Consider the following 15,239-nt stretch of genomic DNA (forward strand, 5'->3'; position numbering starts at 1 on the left):
AGCTAAGTAAGTATTGACCTCCATCGTCAACAATAACATTCAGAAAATGTATGTGTTAAAGGGATATATATTATATTTCCATAAAATTGGGGGACTCGTGAGACACAAATCTTTTTAAAGTTTCTTTTTGTCAAAATCGGTGCAGCAGAGGCCGAAATATCCTGACTTTTAGTACTTAGTATTGATGACTCCAAAAACACTGGATCCTACATTACCCATGATGCAACTGATATATTTAGACCCTCCGTCTTTCAAAATGCTCACCTCCGTTTGTAACTTTAGGCTTTTCATTAAAAATGTGCTGCTAAATGACCTGTAATGTAAAAGTCTTGAGACAAAAATAAAGTCCTAAGTTTAAATGGAGAAGTGCTTTTTTCAGAAAAGTTACTTTTTTTTCACATCACTTGAATCTAAGTGAAGTCAGATCCTCAATCCTTCCTGAAGTGTAGCCTGCCTGTCTGAACCTGCACTGCTCACTCTTCACTGCCTGAAGGCACAGTTTAGGGATAGCAACAATCATAGCCCGCCACAAAACCACACACTCAAATGTGAGTGATATGTGTGTGTGTGTGTGTGTGTGTGTGTGTGTGTGTGTGTGTGTGTGTGTGTCATCAGCGCATGTAACAAAGCCAAGATTGCAATGCAGGTATGTGCATCTGGTGCACCAGAACTTCTGCTATCATTGCAGTTTGTGTATAAACCATGATTTATCTCCCTTTCCTGCTACACGTAAATAATACTATCATACTGGATTGCCAAAAACTACAGATGTGGGCAACTATTCAGAGGTCTTGAGCCAGGCTAAAATATTACAAGATGATTTAAATAATTCACCGTATTGGCTTGTTGTCATCAGCTGTGTTTTATTGCTACATCATTACACAAAGATAGGAAGAATGTGCCTCTCAGTTATTTATATAAAATGGTATTTGTTCCCTTCACATTGTTCACCTTAACTTTACCATTTCTATTGTCTATCCATCACTTGATCCATCCTTCTGTCTAACGATCCTTTTATCCAACCGTCCCATAATTCACCCATCCATCAGGCAGTTTTGGCCATTCTGTTTGTACCAGAGGGATTAGCAGTGGGGCCAGAGATGAGATGAGATGGAGATTACGACAAAGATAATGGTGTTTGGATTTAGAGTCACTCAGGAGGCAGTGGGAATACAAAGCTACAGCTTTAATCACAGGTGAGGCACATGCTCTCTGATCTGATTCAAGAGAATGACTTATCAGGTTTAGAACAGAGCAGCTGACAGCATTAAAAATAACAAATGATGAATGACATGAAAGGAAAGCAGTTTATTTGCTCTTAGTTAGATGGACAGTAGCCAGAGTCTTCTTTCCTCTCCAGTAAGAAAAGCAGACTCACTTACATCTTTTGTCGTAAAATTTGCTATATGTTTGATGTAGCACGTTGCTGCTATATGATGTGTAGTCACAGGAACCAAATAAAAAAATGCATGTAGATTTATTAAAAGCGTTGGTTTCTGGTCATTGTGGGGATACACAGTTGGTTAACCTGAATGTCAGGTTATGTTTAATGGGTCTTGGGGTAGTATACCAATATACCAATAGACATTTTGATATTAAAAATTAAATGTTGCTATCAAGTGAAAAATATGTATGCAAACTTTTAAAATTCACTTTTGACATTATCCTACAGCATGTTTCAAATGTTCTTAACTCAGCAGGACAATGAAATGAGAACATGAAAAGCATCAAAACAAGAGCTCCAGTATTTTCACAAAACTGCAAAATTCAAATTTAAAATGCAATTTGACCTAGTTAAAATTCTTGATAGTTAGTTAAAGAACTATAGACTAACTATAGAATATAGTTAAATAATACTAAATAATTTAGTTTACAGTTATCTCACTGCTGTATAACCTCCTTTAATACCTGGAGAAACCTTCAACTTTTATTTCTCTGGATCTAATTGTGACAGTTGCTCTGTGTCCAGACCCGAGCATTACTGGGATTAATCATGAGCCTATGTTATTTGCAAGAGACTGATCAATGATGTGATTTGGAGATATAACGCCATCTGTTGGTAATACAAAGCAATACCATTGTAACGTTTTACAGGTGACAGTGTTCTTTGATTAACACTTTCAGGCATAGAGGTCACAACAGTGGACAAAAGCTGTTTTCTTGTATATGCATGGGTTTTGATGGTATAGTTGCACATCAGCCACTAAAGTGAAGGCTATTGCATCATCCCATACACTGCTACTCAGTGGCAAGCTGTGGTAAGTGCAAGATACATTTCTCAAAACCAAGATGGCAGACAGACAGCCAGAAACATCCAGTCACTCATCAATATCTTGCAAATTCTTCTATGGAAAGAGACCCTTGCAGTAACAACTAAGGAATCATATCATTCATAAATTTACAAAGTATTGATTTTATATTTTGGAGGAAATTACAATTCCAGTAAATTGGACATCATGCATCACTGGCTATACTACAATCTTGCTACTGTTGTTCTTGAAAATACTTCATCTGCAGTAACCCTTTTTGGCTGTAATTCTATTTATTTATGTTATTAGAATGTAATTTGAAGTTTTTGTATATTTTTATATTTTGCATGCAGTGTCTTGTGGCTTTGTGCCCTGGGTGCTTTGCCAATTATCATAGAAGATAGTCTTCTCTAATGAAGGATCTTGTTATTAGTGTCACACTCCCCTCAGTTTTTAAAAGTTCAATATACACTGACCAAAAATATAAACGCAACACTTTTGTTTTTGCTCCCATTTTTCATGAGCTGAAATCAAAGATCTAAGACTTTTTCCATGTACACAAAAAGCAGGACAAAAGTCCATATGTGGTGTGACCACCATATAGAGAAACAGCTCTGGTGGACATTCCTGCAGTCAGCATGCCAATTGCACACTCCCTCAAAACCTGTGACATCTGTGGCATTGTGCTGTGTGAAGAAACTGCACATTTTCAGAGTGGCCTTTTATTGTGACCAGCCTAAGGCGCACCTGTGCCTAATCATGCTGTCTAATCAGCATCTTGATATGCCACACCTGTGAGGTGGATGAATTATCTCTGCAAAGGAGAAATGCTCACGGACACATTTGTCAACAATATTTGAAAGAAATAGGCCTTTTGTGTTTATAGAAAAAGTCTTAGATCTTGGATTTCAGCTCATACATAACGGGAGCAAAAACAAAAGTGTTGTTTATATTTGTGGTCAGTGTAAGAACAGTTATTGTAACAGAGACTCTAAAGGACAGTCTAACTTTATGCCAGTGGTGTGTGTGTAGGCTACTCTTTCCATGTACAGGAGCGTGAATAGAGAGTATTCCTAAATGGTGTTTTGGATATGTATGCACATTTTCTTACATATATCATTTTATAGTTTTCAAATCTTTATATATAATTGTATTAATTTGTTTGTTAAATACATATTTCTTCAGTTGAAAACCAAAATGCATGCTGTCCACCTGAGTGGACATATACAAATATCTTTGAAAAAGATGGATAAAAAAAACTAAAGTTCAAATCTTGTTTTTTATGCCAAGAGAGCAATACAAACACTTGGTAAAAAAAATCCTGAGGTGGTCATAATTCATGCATGAAAGGGTTAATATCGCCGTATTTTAGTAATTTTGTTTATATTGCACAAATGAGTGAGAATTCACATTTTGTTCATGTGGTCACTTTGCTGCAATCTGTAAATGGAAGTCCGCACATTCGCAACAACACATATTTAGTTTTTCGAAGCAAATGCTGTATTTAAATACATGTAAAATATCGGACATGTATGAGGTAGCGTTATTCATTGTCCTGTATGAATTTATTAAAATATTGTGTCGAATCTGTCGTGCTCGTTCACAGTCAGCAGAGCAAGATGGCGGCCCCTACAAAACAGTAAGTTACAACCAAGCTAACGTCATTTTGCTACTTTATTATTAACAATAAAATACGACTGAATTATTTGGTCGTAGTTGTAGTTATAACTCTGATAAATAACCTAATTAACTGTAGCAGTCGCGTCGTTACAGGTGAGGATTATTTACGATGGTTCGCCTCCTGCTGCTCCTACAGCTACTTAACGACATGCTAACGGTATGCTAACGTTATGCTAACGTTATGCTAAGCTCGTTAAAGCAGCCAGTTAACGTTTACAAAAAATAGGGGTTTTGCCTCACCAAAGAATAACTGTCCAGGAGAGCAACACGGTTAACGTTATTCAAATTATCTAGTTTGGTAGATTTCGCATATATTTTAGGCGTTTCTCTTTTTGGTGCATAACGTATTGCACTATTAAGTGCATTTAACCTTTTACTTCCTTTAAAGTACTAATACCACAGTGTAGAAATACTCTGTTACAAGTAAAAGTCCCCAATCAAAACTACAAAACTACAAAAGTATTAAAATACCAATAGTAAAATGACTCATTATGCAGGATGGCCTCTTTCAGAATAATATATATAATTATTATTATTGTACTATAATTATTGTGTGTTCATCCCTGTAATGTTTCAGATGTTAAAGGTGGAGTAAAACTAGTTAAATTTGTTATAATACATAATTTATTAGATTAATTATTATTATTATCATTATTATTATTATTCTTAGATTACTTTTATTCTTAGTAGTATTTTATTAACGATATGACGATAACACTGTCAAATAAATGTGCAGTAAAAAGTACAATATTTTCCTCCTAGTGGAGTAGAAGTATATGTAACAGTGAATATCAGCATTTAATAGATATGGGAATGTTTTCTAAAAGGCTGGAAACAAACCTCTAATCCTCACTACCTAGATAGTAAACCTCAAAATGAAGTTTAAAACACTGCAATTTAAGGTCTTTCTTTGACTGTTCAATCAAAAGGTTTGCTTTAGTGTTGGTGTCCGATGCAAAGCATTTTATCCCAGTAAAGAGAACCCTTTTCCCGATGACTCACAACTTGCATGTGAAATACATGCACAGATGACTTTGGTATGGTAGTTTAATAAGCCTGGTTTCCTGATCGTGCACAGGTACGGGCTGGTCTTGTCACAGAAGAAAGGATTGTCAAAGACCCTGCAGAAACACTCGGTGTTCGAGGATGACTCGGATGATGAGGTAGAGTAATATAATTTGTCTCGTCATTCACAGATCGCTGCATGTGATTTCAGATATTATGATGGAAACTAAACAGATTTTTCTGTATAAAAAACCCCCTGAATAAATTAATAATTCAAAAATATATCCAGGTTTCAGTTTGCATTTCAGCCGACTTCTGTCCAAATAAACTGAAGATGTTTTGTTCCTCAGACCACAGTTGGGGAGAGTCTGCAGAAAGAAGCTGTCAAAAAGAAGATGATGAAGCAGGTGAGTGGAAGAATTAAAATAATAGATGTGACTTGAGACCTAATGCTATAAACTAGTTCACCTTATCTTTTCTTTTCTTAAAAACAGTAGCTCCTTTGTGATTCACATTTCCCTGGTCTTTCTCTCTGTCTAAAGACACGTTTGGAGATGCATAAGGCCCTGGACCAGGACAGCACTGTATATGACTACGATGCTGTGTACGATGACATTCAAAAACAGAGACTTGAGAGCAACAAAAAAATTCTTGGAGGTGCTGACAAAAAGGTAATTTATTTTATGTTCCTGTATAGCTACATTTGTCAACACTGGGATTCCAGAGTGATGCAATGCTTAGAAAGGCTGCCCAGCATGCACTTTGCTAAAATATTTATAAATACGATAAGCATGACACTGAGCTGTGGTGCTGCTGTTTTGCCATCCTACTGGTGAAGAAAAGGCAAAATGTGAGCTTGAACATCAACAACTTAATTTCGTCTTTGTGTCTTTATTACAGCCAAAGTATATCCACCAGTTAATGAAAGCAGTCGAGGACCGAAAAAAAGAACAAGAACGAAGAGACGAGCGGAAGATCCAGAAGGAAAGAGAGGCAGAGGGAGAACAGTTTGCAGATAAAGACGCTTACGTTACCTCAGCCTACAAGCAAAAACTGCTGGAGCAGAAGGAGGAGCTGGAGAAAGAGAAAAGACGGGATGCGTTGGAAGGTTAGACCGATACTCTACAACTGTTTTTAAGCTACAGGCAGATAAGATTTAGTTGTAAGTGATATGCTGAGACTTCAAACTCCAGACTTTACAAACAACATGAAGCTTAAATTCTTTTTTTAAATCTGGATACAAAAATAATAATAATTGTGCTGCCAGTCTGGAAAAAGCCCAATGGTCTTTCAAATATGTTTAGTAAGTTAGTTTCTATACATATTATCAAGCCAATGGGCTTTTGGAAAAGTATCTCCTCCTTTACGGCACCATGACCTGAAGAGATACGCCAAAGAGTTGTAGAAAAGAGGCCACGATATGAAACAATGTAAATGATTTCTTTGAATTATTTCTGTTTTGCTTAGCGGCTTTGGACGTGAAGAAACAAAAAGACCTGAGCGGCTTCTACCGGCACCTGCTGAATCAGACTGTAGGAGAGGAGGCGATACCGGATCACTCGGCAAACAAGTCAGTCATTGCTCCGCATTACTTTCTCACCCGTAAACACGACAATTGCACTATTCCAAAAAAAACTATTCCAAACCTTTATTTGTGTCTCTCTGTACTTTCATAGAACTCAAAACTCAAAGGTTTCAAAAGACGCAGAGAGGACTTCACCTGTTCCCTCAACTACGTCCCATGACAATATCCCAAGTTCATGCAGCGACAGTGAGGAGGGACATGAGCAGAAGTCTGGGTTTAGCAAGCCCGGGGTAGGCTCTGCACACTCAAAACGCCAATACAGACAGAGGTCACCTTCATCAGGGAGCGGAGAGGAGAAAGAGAAAGAGAAGGAGAAAGACAGACATAAGAAGAGCCACCGAGATCAAGACAGAGACAGGGGAAGGGATAGAGATAGAGATAGAGATAGAGACCGAAACAGGGGAAGGGATAGGGATGACAGGCACGGAGGAAGAAGAGATGACAGGGATGGAAGGAGAGACAGGGACAGAGACCGAGGCAGAGAAGATGACAGAGGCAGAGAAGATGACAGAAGCAGAGGAAAGGATACATACAGGGAAGACAGGCACGGGAAGAGGGAGAGGAGCCCTAAGGAAAGAGAGAGGGATAAGAATGGGGAAAGAGAGAAGAGGAGGAATCCAGATGAAGGCAAGCGGAAGGACAAAGATCAGGAAGAAGAGAAGGAGAGAAAGAAGGAACCAGAGAAGGAGAAGGCAGTGAAGAGGGAAGAAAAAGATCCAGAACATAAGGAAGCAGTCATAGAAGACGGAGGGGAAAAAGACAATGAACAGAAACAGGAAGGCGAGGAGAACGAGGATGTGGAGGAGAAGGGAAACAAGTTTGCAAAGCGTAGCACGGATCAAACTGTGAATACGGCGAGAGACAGGTACATGGCCAGACAAATGGCACGCTCGTCCTGTAAGACTTATATAGAGCAGGAGGAGGACTGAGAGCAGTGCAGCACACGACGCAAGCATGTCTGATTTGCCCACAACCTTTATCTCCATAGTTAGTAGAAGGCTGATGTTATTTTATGTCTTTCTTTTTCAACAAATCCAATGAAAAGACCAAAACCAACAATGAGTTAGTTCCTTCCTCTGTTAATACTTTCTGACTCCCCTGCCCAGTTACCCAAGCCCATTAGCTCCTTCTGAAGATTGTAATCTTTAAAAACGGACTCTTTTCGAGGCTCAATGATTTCCTACAACAGCTGGCCACTGTGGTAGAGCTGCAACAATATGTCGACTCAGCCATTGGTCGATCGACAGAAAAATAATCGCCATCTATTTTGATAGTCAATTAATCATTTAAGTCATTTTTCATGCAACAAGGACAGAAAATGCTGTTTTCAGTCTCAAAGATTTGGAGATTTCTTGCTTTCCTCTGTTTTCTGTAATACTAAAACTGAACAACATATTTACAGACTTGGACTTTAAGAAACTGAGACGGACATTTTTCACTATTTGTTTTAGACCAAACGATTAATCAAAAATATAATCTGCAGATTAATCGATAAAAAAATAATTGTTAGTTGTTAAAAAAGTGCATTTGATGGGGACTATTTTCAGCCGTTGATAAATACACATGTGGTACACAAGTGAGTATTTACAGCGCTGATACAGTGCTTCTGGGATTGATTCAGAATGAACTATGAGGGCCGACCTTGTTCATAGTAGTGAAGAACACGTCACCCAGTGCAACTGTGGGGCTTGCTGTAATAGCTTTAGAGGTAGCTGTGACGATAATAACTCATAGCAGGCTTTGGCTATGCAGAATTGTTAGTAGGATCAATTTTAGTCTTTTCATGGGATTTGTTAACAAGAAAAATATTAAATATTGCTAACCTTATTCTGTAATTGCTGACTCCAATATACACTGCAGTGGGCAGATTCAAACAGCAGAGTGTGCTCATGGTCTTTGTTGACGAGAGAGGGAGAGACCTCGAGAATATCTTTCTTTTGGACTTAAATTGGTGGATTTTTGGATTTATTATTGTGAAAATAAGAACACTGACTTGTAAATATGAGTTTTGACCGAGAGCCCCTTGTAACATCACACACAGGATAGAGGAGAATGTAAATAGGACATTTTATCTTATTGTTTCATTTCGGAAGAAATGTGGAACAACGTGTGAGCCAGTGATGTTGTGTTTGATCACTTTTTGTTGAAGTTTTGTATTTTTCTGATGTAGTCAGTGATGAGTTAATAAAAAGAAAACGTTTCTGGTCCACATTGTTGCTTCCCGTTTGTTATGCCGTCACTTGCAGTTTGATGTTAAAGTGTGTACAAGAATTAAGATTTCAGCTCATGATTCAGAAGGTAACAACGTTTACTTCACAATTTGATCACAAGGACGCGTTACTGCTTTACAGGTTTTGCACAGGAAGAAATCAATTCTCAGAAAAACAGCGTTTGACTGAAGGAATCTTCTCTAGTGTGTCTCCTGTGTCCGCTTCTAGTTGTACATGGCGAAGGTGGTCCACTGAAACAAAGCAAAAAAAGACAGTTTGTAGAATGTTTTGTATCTTTAATGTTTTTAATGACTTATTTCTACACAGTGGTGCAAGGTAAAGTACATTTAATATATTTCAGAGTGACATGTTGTACTTTTTACTTCACTACATTTAATTGACAGCTTTATCTGCTAAATACTTTAGAGGTTTATGATTTTATGCACAAAACCTAAGATGTGCTCCTAAAATATGATTAATTGTTTTAGATAAAACTACCCAAACAATGTGTAACATTCAATAAAATGCTATTTATGCATTGGTAATAATAATCCAATAAAATAATAATGCAATTCTGCCTTATAATCACTCTTTACTTTTGATATATAATATCTATTTTATGAATAATAGTTACGTAATTAAGAGACATTGTCAATGCAGCAGTTACATTTACTTTAGCAGTTGATGTGAATATTTCTGCTTATCTTTTTGTATGTTGGATGTCTTGAGAAAGAAAATGAATACATGGCATTAAGTGGAAATAGACTTGCCTCATTCCAGTTCATGTTGATTATTCCATTTGAGGATCTGTCCTTGAAAATATCTGTAAAGAAAACCAACCATAAATATCACTTTTCTTTAAGCTTCAAACACATTTCCATACGCTATGATACTGTGCACGGTTCAAATCTGTCATCACATGATTTGTTAAAGCGATGTGATTGGCAGTTGCCATGTCACTCACTTGATATTTTCTCCAGGCGTAACATGAGCGTAATGAAGCTCTCCAAGGAGGTGCTTGAAATGCCCGAATACCGGAACATCATCAGCCTCACCATGTGGTCGCTCGTGTCAATTCCTGGTTTTGACACAAGGAGAAAAAAGTACTACCGTTACAATCGTGAATATGTGTCGTATTCCCCTTTTTTTTGTGTCGGTAGAAGCTTATTATTAAGTTTGAATAATATTTAAATTGGTTAATAGTGTTACCTGCAGCTTTGATTGCCTCCATGAGCTCATATTCAGACAGGGATCCACTCTGACTTACATCTGCGCGTTGAAAGCTTTTCTGCAAAAAAGATTAAACTACATTCAGAAACTAAGAGCACTTTAAACATGCATGTCGGTTTTTATTATCTGCACATCAAAGAGTCCAAGTCTACCATTTTGTAAAAAGGATCTTGGGTAAATATGAATTAAAATATGTCTGTATCACGCCCATATCTGCTGCATTACCTTGTATTCATTAATCTTCTTCCAGAGAATTGAGAACTCAGTGAAGGTCATCGTCATCCTTTGGTCGGTCTTTGCATGTTAAGGATGTCTCGTCAAAAACAGATGAAATTTAACAATTTAAGTCCTGATCAGAATGTTGTGATTTAATGTGGACTTTCTTTCTAATGTGTTGGGATTTGTAAGATAAGAAAATAAATAAAACAAAGGTTGAACATTAACATTTGTCTTTTTAGGATACATCCACCGTAGCGACCATGCTGCTGCAGGTATCCAAACCAAAGCCCATGTAGGTGCCTGTGAATGGTAAACACAGAGTAACTCGACTGGTAAAACTGCCGTAATTCACAACAAATGAATTAGGATTTTGAATGATCTCAAAGCACATGGTGTGTAAATGAACTCACCATGAGGGAAGTTGTCATTCAGGAGCGTCTGGAGCTGCCTGGTTCTCAGCTCACCATTCTAACAATCAGAAAGTGTGATCGATTGATATCAGAAAAAAATGGAGAAATGGCCAAGCAGACGGATGAATAGAGACAGAAAAATAACACACCTGATCACTGTAGCGGTTGAACAAGGCACGGGAGGGGTCAGTGATCTCCTCCTTGTCCTTTTCCTTGTCATTGCCATTTGGTATCTACAGAAGAAAAGGTAATAGATCACATTGGAGATCTTAACTTGCTCTCTCAAACAGCTAAAGTATGCACTGCATTCTTATATGTTATACCTCGGGAAGAATCAGATCCTCCTCCTCCTTCTCCTCCTCCTCATCTTCGTGGTCATGATCGTCTTCATCATCTTCATTATGGGGACTAGATGCAGAGGAGAATGTGTTAAAATCATTTTAATCTGAGGATAATTACTCACACATCATAAGAGACTTTGACTTTAAGGCTGTTTTGATTGCTAATTGAATGAACTGTTTGACAAGCTGCAACACAACATTGACACATTATCATTTTTAAAGTTATTGTAGTGAGCGTATTTGCAAACCAAAATTAAAACACGCTTATTTAATTCTTTGGGTTAATAAACAACAGCCGTAAGTTTATTTAGTAGAATGCTTACAGTATATGACAAGTATCATTAAGTCCTAACCTGATCTTAGCCTCAGTCTTGGAGTAGACAGTGAGAACGTAGTCTGCACTCATGTAGGGATCCATGGTGGAGGGGATGATCACATACTCTGCAGGCTCCAGACTGTGCTGCTCAGTCAGATCCCTGGCATAGGTGTAAGACTGTGATTGCTTCTGTGGTCTCATTCTCCTAATGGTGGAGTAACTCAGGCGTCCTTGTGGTGTCTGTGAACAATACAAGCCTTATTTAATATACTGAGTGGCAAATTGCATTATTCAGGTTATTTAAATGTGGAATTGGCTTTTGTGTGCACAGGTGGAGTGTGATATTTGTTCTTACCCCTGGAGGAATCTGTTGGATGTGAAATGAGAAGAAGAATATCATTATACAATGTTTTCAAATCAGTCAAAGATGCTTGGAAGCCTGACAGTCTAAAGCAAGAATAATTTGCTGATTGCTGTTTTGTCTTATTTAATCATTATTTAATATTTAATGAACCAAAACTCAGGATGCAAACCTTAAAGACGGTAAGTCCAATTGGGTAGGATGATTGCTTTTTGCGATTCTGCTGCTTAGGTTTCTGCATCAGAGACAGCACGATGTTCTTGTCTCCCTGCTCCTCCTCGTCTATTTTAGTCACCTGCATGCGATACTGAGGATTCTTTGCAAAGGAACGTTCTGTGGATGAGAAACATTAACGATGTCAGACAACACTTCAGTGTGGTGGTTTTTGCACTTGCGCAAATAAAAGGAAAAAGACACAACAAACATCCTGTCGTTGCGGCTGAATGTAAAATAAATGGACTCACTGTTGAGGTTGCCGCCTGCAGATTTCCCTGCGATCCAGCTGCCGTCGTAAGTCATGGATTTCCACTGGCAGGTAAGGTCCCCATCAATAAAGTTGGGGTTCTCACAGCAGATGAACAACGTGCTGAAATTGTGACAGAAGTCCTCCAACTCCATCCTGACAGAAAAAAGATATACAAAAGCAAAAGGCCAGGTGTCAACCACAGGGATGCACACTTAAGCAAAAACAAGAAGAGAAACAACTCTATGGTTTTAGTTTCACTATTAGTATTCAAACTCCATCCATGAAGTAGAAAATGTTTCGCTCTTGTTCATTCATGATCAGGCCGCGCTGTGTAAAGGTGTCTTGTGAAGTTTTTTGAACACTAGACGCGTTAAGGGGGCATTTCTTTATGACAAGGAAGCCTTTGGTTTCACACTATTACTGTATAGGCCCTACTGATAGGTGGTAACACATCAAGAAACACACGTGTGAAAACTTCACAGGATACTTTTAATGTAACTAATTTACCAGAACTCTCCATTGTCACGGTCAACACACTTCTCCCGATCTTCTGGGCTTACTCTTTGCCACATTTCGGACCTGAGAGACAGGAGGAAAATAAATAAATAAATACATTATTAGTCTTCAGTTGTAGTGCAGTAACCTAGTTTTTATTTGTGTATTGCTATAACATGCACATATGGGTGGATGTATGATTAGTTTAAGTACTTGTCACTCCACTTTCCGGTCCACTCCTTTCTGCCCCATGGGTTCATGATTCGTACCAGCTTCACTTTGGAGCCGTAATACACGACCTTAAGAAGAAATGAACAATCGATAAAAATCAGAAACATAACATTGCTTGCAATTAAACACCAAGAGCTCTTATTTGAACCTTTCTTCTCAGTTGCCTTATATGCACACATGGACTTTACCTCAGTGACTCCTGTGACAGAATAGGCATGTGCATCCACTATACCAGTGTTTGCTACAGTGTTCACCAACACACCCTGAAACAGACAAAGCATTTAAATCACACCAGTGACTTTCATTTTTATCAACCCCACCGCCCCCCCACAAGGAATTGGTCCTTACCCCTTTCTGGGCTGTCCCGCAGCAAATCATGGACTGGCACCCGGTGGCTCTGCACAGGGAGTTCCACAGTTCCACATCATGGCCTGCAGAGTGGGCTCCCTGGAGTTCGTAATCCATGGTCACGCCTCCGCAGAGATCCTTGGATCCCTCTGATGGAGTCCCAGCGGACATGTCTGCGTAAGAACCACACACTCTGAGGGAGACAGAAAACAAAGATGTAACTGTAAATGCAGGTAATGGAAAGGATTCATCCATGGTGAGATTAAGGGGGAGACACTACAGGCAAATAGGGTAGTTGATTACTTACATAAAGACAAATATTTTTTGAATTACAAGTTTTATGGTTACACATGCCAATAAAGCATTATCATATTAAATATGTGCACATTTGGATACCAATTTTCAGAACAGAAATCAGAACATTGGATAAAGCCATGTTCAAAATTCTTATTTTATTTTGTTTACATATTAGTCAAATGTCTTTACTGAGGACATTTGGGATATCAAAAATGACCTAAATATGTATTTTGGATGTTTACTTTGAACTAGTCTGACAGGACAAACTCTCAAAATTGACCAGTTCATGACAAAACATGTCATCGACTGCGTGTCTACTTAAGAGTGTTGCTAATGTAGCATTGTATGTCTTGACACCCATTAAAGTACTTTCTATGAGAGTGAGTGAGTTGGTTTCGTACTTGGCGTATGCTTTCTCCAGCAGAGAAGCCCAGAATTCATTTCCATTTTTAGAGTACACAGACAGCAACTGGTTGTCGAGTGTTGGCAGGTAGTCATCAATGACAACATCCACCCACTGGCCGAACCTCCAGAACTGACACAGAAAGAACGCATAAGAATGACAAGTTAGCTGATGACCAGAGTGTATTGTGAAAGCATTGATTTATCACACTTGTATATAAATAATCCTTTACCCTGAAGTGAAATATCCCTGCATAGGTCTTGAAGGTCTGATCCATAGGCACAACTTGCACCAACAGGCCTTTCTGGAGCGTCAGTGAGGAAATTGAAGCCAGAAACCAGCAGTTACCTGGTAAATGGAGTAAAAAAAAAAATATATCAAGCGCTGCCACATAGATTACATTTCACCTATAATGCCAGGTTTTCATTTGTTGGTGTCTTCAGCTGTAAGAGAGATCCTTGCTTACCCACACTGCCTTGACCAAAGTCAAGGTGTGAGGCTCCTTTGGTAAAGAAAGTAGGATCACTGCTGTTGTTTTGTGCTTCCAAGATTTTCTGGACAATACAGAAAAGGAAAGAAATCAGATGTAGACAAGCATGTAAAGACATTTACATAAGTAAAACTGTCAAAATGTTTATTCCTTTACTGCAGAAAATGTACATAAATATGACCTATTAACATTAGGAGGAGGGAAAAACTGATTTTAAGGTATTTACAGCTGGTCGAAGCCACTTCACTTGGCCTTCACGCCGGCTGCTCAAGTCAGACAGGTCTCCCAGGGAACGGTTGTCAGGTGGGAAGGTTCTGTCCACAAACATCTGCCTCCTGCGGACGAGGTTGTCTCTCAGCTGCGCATAGTCTTGGTTGTTGAACTTGGCAGGATTAGAAGGACTCCCTTCGCTGCCATCTTGGAAGCGCAAGTTGATGATAGAGGTGCAGGTTCCAGGCATGTTGGCAAGAGGCTTCAGACAAACTCTGTGACACAAGAAGAAAGGCAAAATATCTGAATGTAATTTATAATGCTAAAGCTGTGTGGTGTTTCAGAGATGGATGGAGATAATTACCGGCGAGACGGCTGCAAACTGCTGCTGCTGCTTCCTTACAAGAGAAGTGACTTTGTAGGTACCCAGTCTGGTCTTTGCAGCAGACTAACCCTCCCTTATATTCACACTGTTTTACCTCGGGCTGAAGTCAGACCCATCACCCAGAATGTTCAAACAAGCAGATGACAGGGGGCTGAGAGGCTTCTGACAGGGTAAACTGGTTTTCTGGTGTAAATCACCACCCCCCAGTTAAATGTTACATTCTCCTGTCAGCCCTGCACTGTTTCTTGACATTATTTACATAATTGTGCTGCATTTGTACTTTTTATGTATTTCTTACGTTATAACCG

General features: G+C 38.7%; 2 protein-coding genes across 4 annotated transcripts; one reads left to right on the top strand and one right to left on the bottom strand.

Annotated features, from left to right (window-relative positions):
* Positions 1–3,083: 3,083 nt before the first annotated feature.
* nsrp1 (nuclear speckle splicing regulatory protein 1) lies at positions 3,084–8,726 on the top strand. 3 transcript variants are annotated; one of them, XM_029448698.1, is made up of 8 exons: positions 3,084–3,342; positions 3,856–3,888; positions 5,008–5,092; positions 5,285–5,341; positions 5,477–5,605; positions 5,835–6,042; positions 6,402–6,504; positions 6,611–8,726. In XM_029448698.1, the coding sequence occupies exons 2-8, from the start codon at positions 3,869–3,871 to the stop codon at positions 7,446–7,448; spliced, it is 1,440 nt and encodes a 479-aa protein (XP_029304558.1). In that variant the 5' UTR covers positions 3,084–3,342; positions 3,856–3,868; the 3' UTR covers positions 7,449–8,726. The 3 variants fall into 3 exon arrangements, with proteins under 3 accessions (XP_029304558.1, XP_029304559.1, XP_029304560.1); XM_029448699.1 differs by having other exon boundaries at positions 3,190–3,207; XM_029448700.1 differs by lacking the exons at positions 3,084–3,342; positions 3,856–3,888 and adding an exon at positions 3,996–4,022.
* A 227-nt stretch (positions 8,727–8,953) lies between these two features.
* On the bottom strand, positions 8,954–15,030 carry LOC115018781 (calpain-1 catalytic subunit-like). Its single transcript, XM_029447996.1, has 22 exons — positions 14,911–15,030; positions 14,563–14,821; positions 14,313–14,400; positions 14,079–14,194; positions 13,845–13,978; positions 13,147–13,339; positions 12,987–13,061; positions 12,781–12,866; positions 12,580–12,651; positions 12,071–12,225; positions 11,779–11,939; positions 11,601–11,612; positions 11,283–11,485; positions 10,912–10,996; positions 10,738–10,821; positions 10,589–10,646; positions 10,423–10,478; positions 10,185–10,253; positions 9,939–10,017; positions 9,694–9,807; positions 9,500–9,552; positions 8,954–8,980 (listed from the first exon to the last, which is right to left on the bottom strand). The coding sequence occupies exons 2-22, from the start codon at positions 14,794–14,796 to the stop codon at positions 8,954–8,956; spliced, it is 2,154 nt and encodes a 717-aa protein (XP_029303856.1). The 5' UTR covers positions 14,797–14,821; positions 14,911–15,030.
* Between the last annotated feature and the right edge of the window lie 209 nt (positions 15,031–15,239).

This window comes from Cottoperca gobio, chromosome 14 (assembly GCF_900634415.1).
Source record: "Cottoperca gobio chromosome 14, fCotGob3.1, whole genome shotgun sequence".
In the NCBI taxonomy this organism is placed as follows: domain Eukaryota; kingdom Metazoa; phylum Chordata; class Actinopteri; order Perciformes; family Bovichtidae; genus Cottoperca; species Cottoperca gobio.

What these genes read in the sequence shown, in the direction of transcription:
- nsrp1 (XM_029448698.1), top strand. Translation starts at nt 3,869, where the DNA reads ATGGCGGCCCCTACAAAACA. An exon ending in ATGGCGGCCCCTACAAAACA is followed by an intron (nt 3,889 to 5,007) that starts GTAAGTTACAAC and finishes GATCGTGCACAG; the next exon opens with GTACGGGCTGGTCTTGTCAC. An exon ending in AGGATGACTCGGATGATGAG is followed by an intron (nt 5,093 to 5,284) that starts GTAGAGTAATAT and finishes TTTGTTCCTCAG; the next exon opens with ACCACAGTTGGGGAGAGTCT.
- LOC115018781 (XM_029447996.1), bottom strand. Translation starts at nt 14,796, where the DNA reads ATGCCTGGAACCTGCACCTCTATCATCAACTTGCGCTTCCAAGATGGC. An exon ending in GCGGGACAGCCCAGAAAGGG is followed by an intron (nt 13,062 to 13,146) that starts GTAAGGACCAAT and finishes TGTCTGTTTCAG; the next exon opens with GGTGTGTTGGTGAACACTGT. An exon ending in GCATGGTCGCTACGGTGGAT is followed by an intron (nt 10,254 to 10,422) that starts GTATCCTAAAAA and finishes TAACATGCAAAG; the next exon opens with ACCGACCAAAGGATGACGAT.